Raw genomic sequence first — 1,433 nt, 5'->3', positions numbered from 1 at the left:
CATGTTCTGTTATGCCTTCATATAGATTCTGTAATGCACTGCATATTTGGATATTGATAGATACTACCATAGTTTTTCTGATCTATTTTCCTCCATTTTGGGCACATTTCTAAGAATAATTCCTATATCTCTTGGTTTGACAGCACCTTAAGAGTTTCAATAGGACAAAGTCAGGCATTTAAGCCATTCTATGCTCAGGACCACAACATACTTCTTTGGAGCCATTCATCATGAGGCCCACACATGCTGGTATGTCCATTCTCAACATCTCCATTACTGAAATTTATACTTTCTATTTGGTTGGGTTTCCAGGGATGGAATCTGCCCACATTTGGATCTCCATCCCCATATGTCTCCTGTATACTGTTGCCATCTTGGGCAACTGCACTATCCTCTATTTTATAAAATCAGAGCCTTCTCTGCATGAGCCCATGTATTATTTCCTCTCCATGTTGGCTCTCTCTGACCTAGGACTATCCATTTCTTCTCTCCCTACCATGCTCAAGGTTTTCTTGTTCAGTTCTCCAGAAATTTCTCCTAATGCATGTTTTGTCCAGGAGTTTTTCATTCATGAATTCTCAGCTATGGAGTCATCTGTACTTCTCATTATGTCCTTTGATCGCTTTATTGCCATCTGTAACCCTCTGAGATACACTTCCATCCTTACCAGTGCCAGGGTCCTTCAAATTGGGCTTGCTTTTGCTCTCAAGAATGTTTTGTTGATCCTGCCTTTCCCTGTAACTCTAAGGCATCTAAGATACTGCAAGAAGAATCTGTTGTCACATTCCTACTGCCTCCACCAGGATGTCATGAAGTTGGCCTGCTCAGACAATAAGGTCAATGTCATCTATGGTTTGTTTGTGGCTCTCACAGGCATCCTGGATATAACATTTATTTTCTTGTCCTATGCACTGATCCTGAGAGCAGTGTTGGGCATTGCCTCCCAAAGGGAAAGGCTCAAGGTCCTCAGTACCTGTGTCTCCCACATCTGTGCTGTGCTCATCTTCTATGTCCCTGTCATCTCCCTCTCTGTTATCTACCGCTTTGCCAAACACAGTTCCCCTGTAACTAAGATCCTCATGGCTGACATTTTTCTGCTTGTGCCTCCCGTGATGAATCCCATTATATACTGTGTGAAGAGCCAACAGATAAGAAACGTGATACTAGAGAAACTGTGTCAAAAACAAAGCTGACAAAGATGTTTAATCTCATGAAAATCAAACCAGTGATGTTAGAAAATCAAGAAGAATGAATCAGTAAGGACCCACATTGTATGTTAACTCCTCAGTATCATCTTTGCACATATTCATCGAGATCAAAGAATCAGTCTTGCAAATTTCTTGGTTGAATATTTAAGACTGAGACATTAATGAAGGCATAGAATGTCATTTTAGTTTTACTAAGGTGGCATTATCAGTTTTAATATTGTTATA

The 1,433-nt window shown here is 40.3% G+C and overlaps 1 protein-coding gene across 1 annotated transcript; it reads left to right on the top strand.

Annotated features, from left to right (window-relative positions):
- Window positions 1-251: 251 nt before the first annotated feature.
- Window positions 252-1,193, top strand: LOC118576769 (olfactory receptor 51A4-like). Its single transcript, XM_036176989.1, has one exon. The coding sequence runs from the start codon at window positions 252-254 to the stop codon at window positions 1,191-1,193; it is 942 nt and encodes a 313-aa protein (XP_036032882.1).
- Window positions 1,194-1,433: the final 240 nt, after the last annotated feature.

The sequence above is a fragment of the Onychomys torridus genome, chromosome 1 (genome assembly GCF_903995425.1).
Source record: "Onychomys torridus chromosome 1, mOncTor1.1, whole genome shotgun sequence".
NCBI lineage: Eukaryota > Metazoa > Chordata > Mammalia > Rodentia > Cricetidae > Onychomys > Onychomys torridus.
This window is presented reverse-complemented; position numbering and strand designations above follow the sequence as displayed.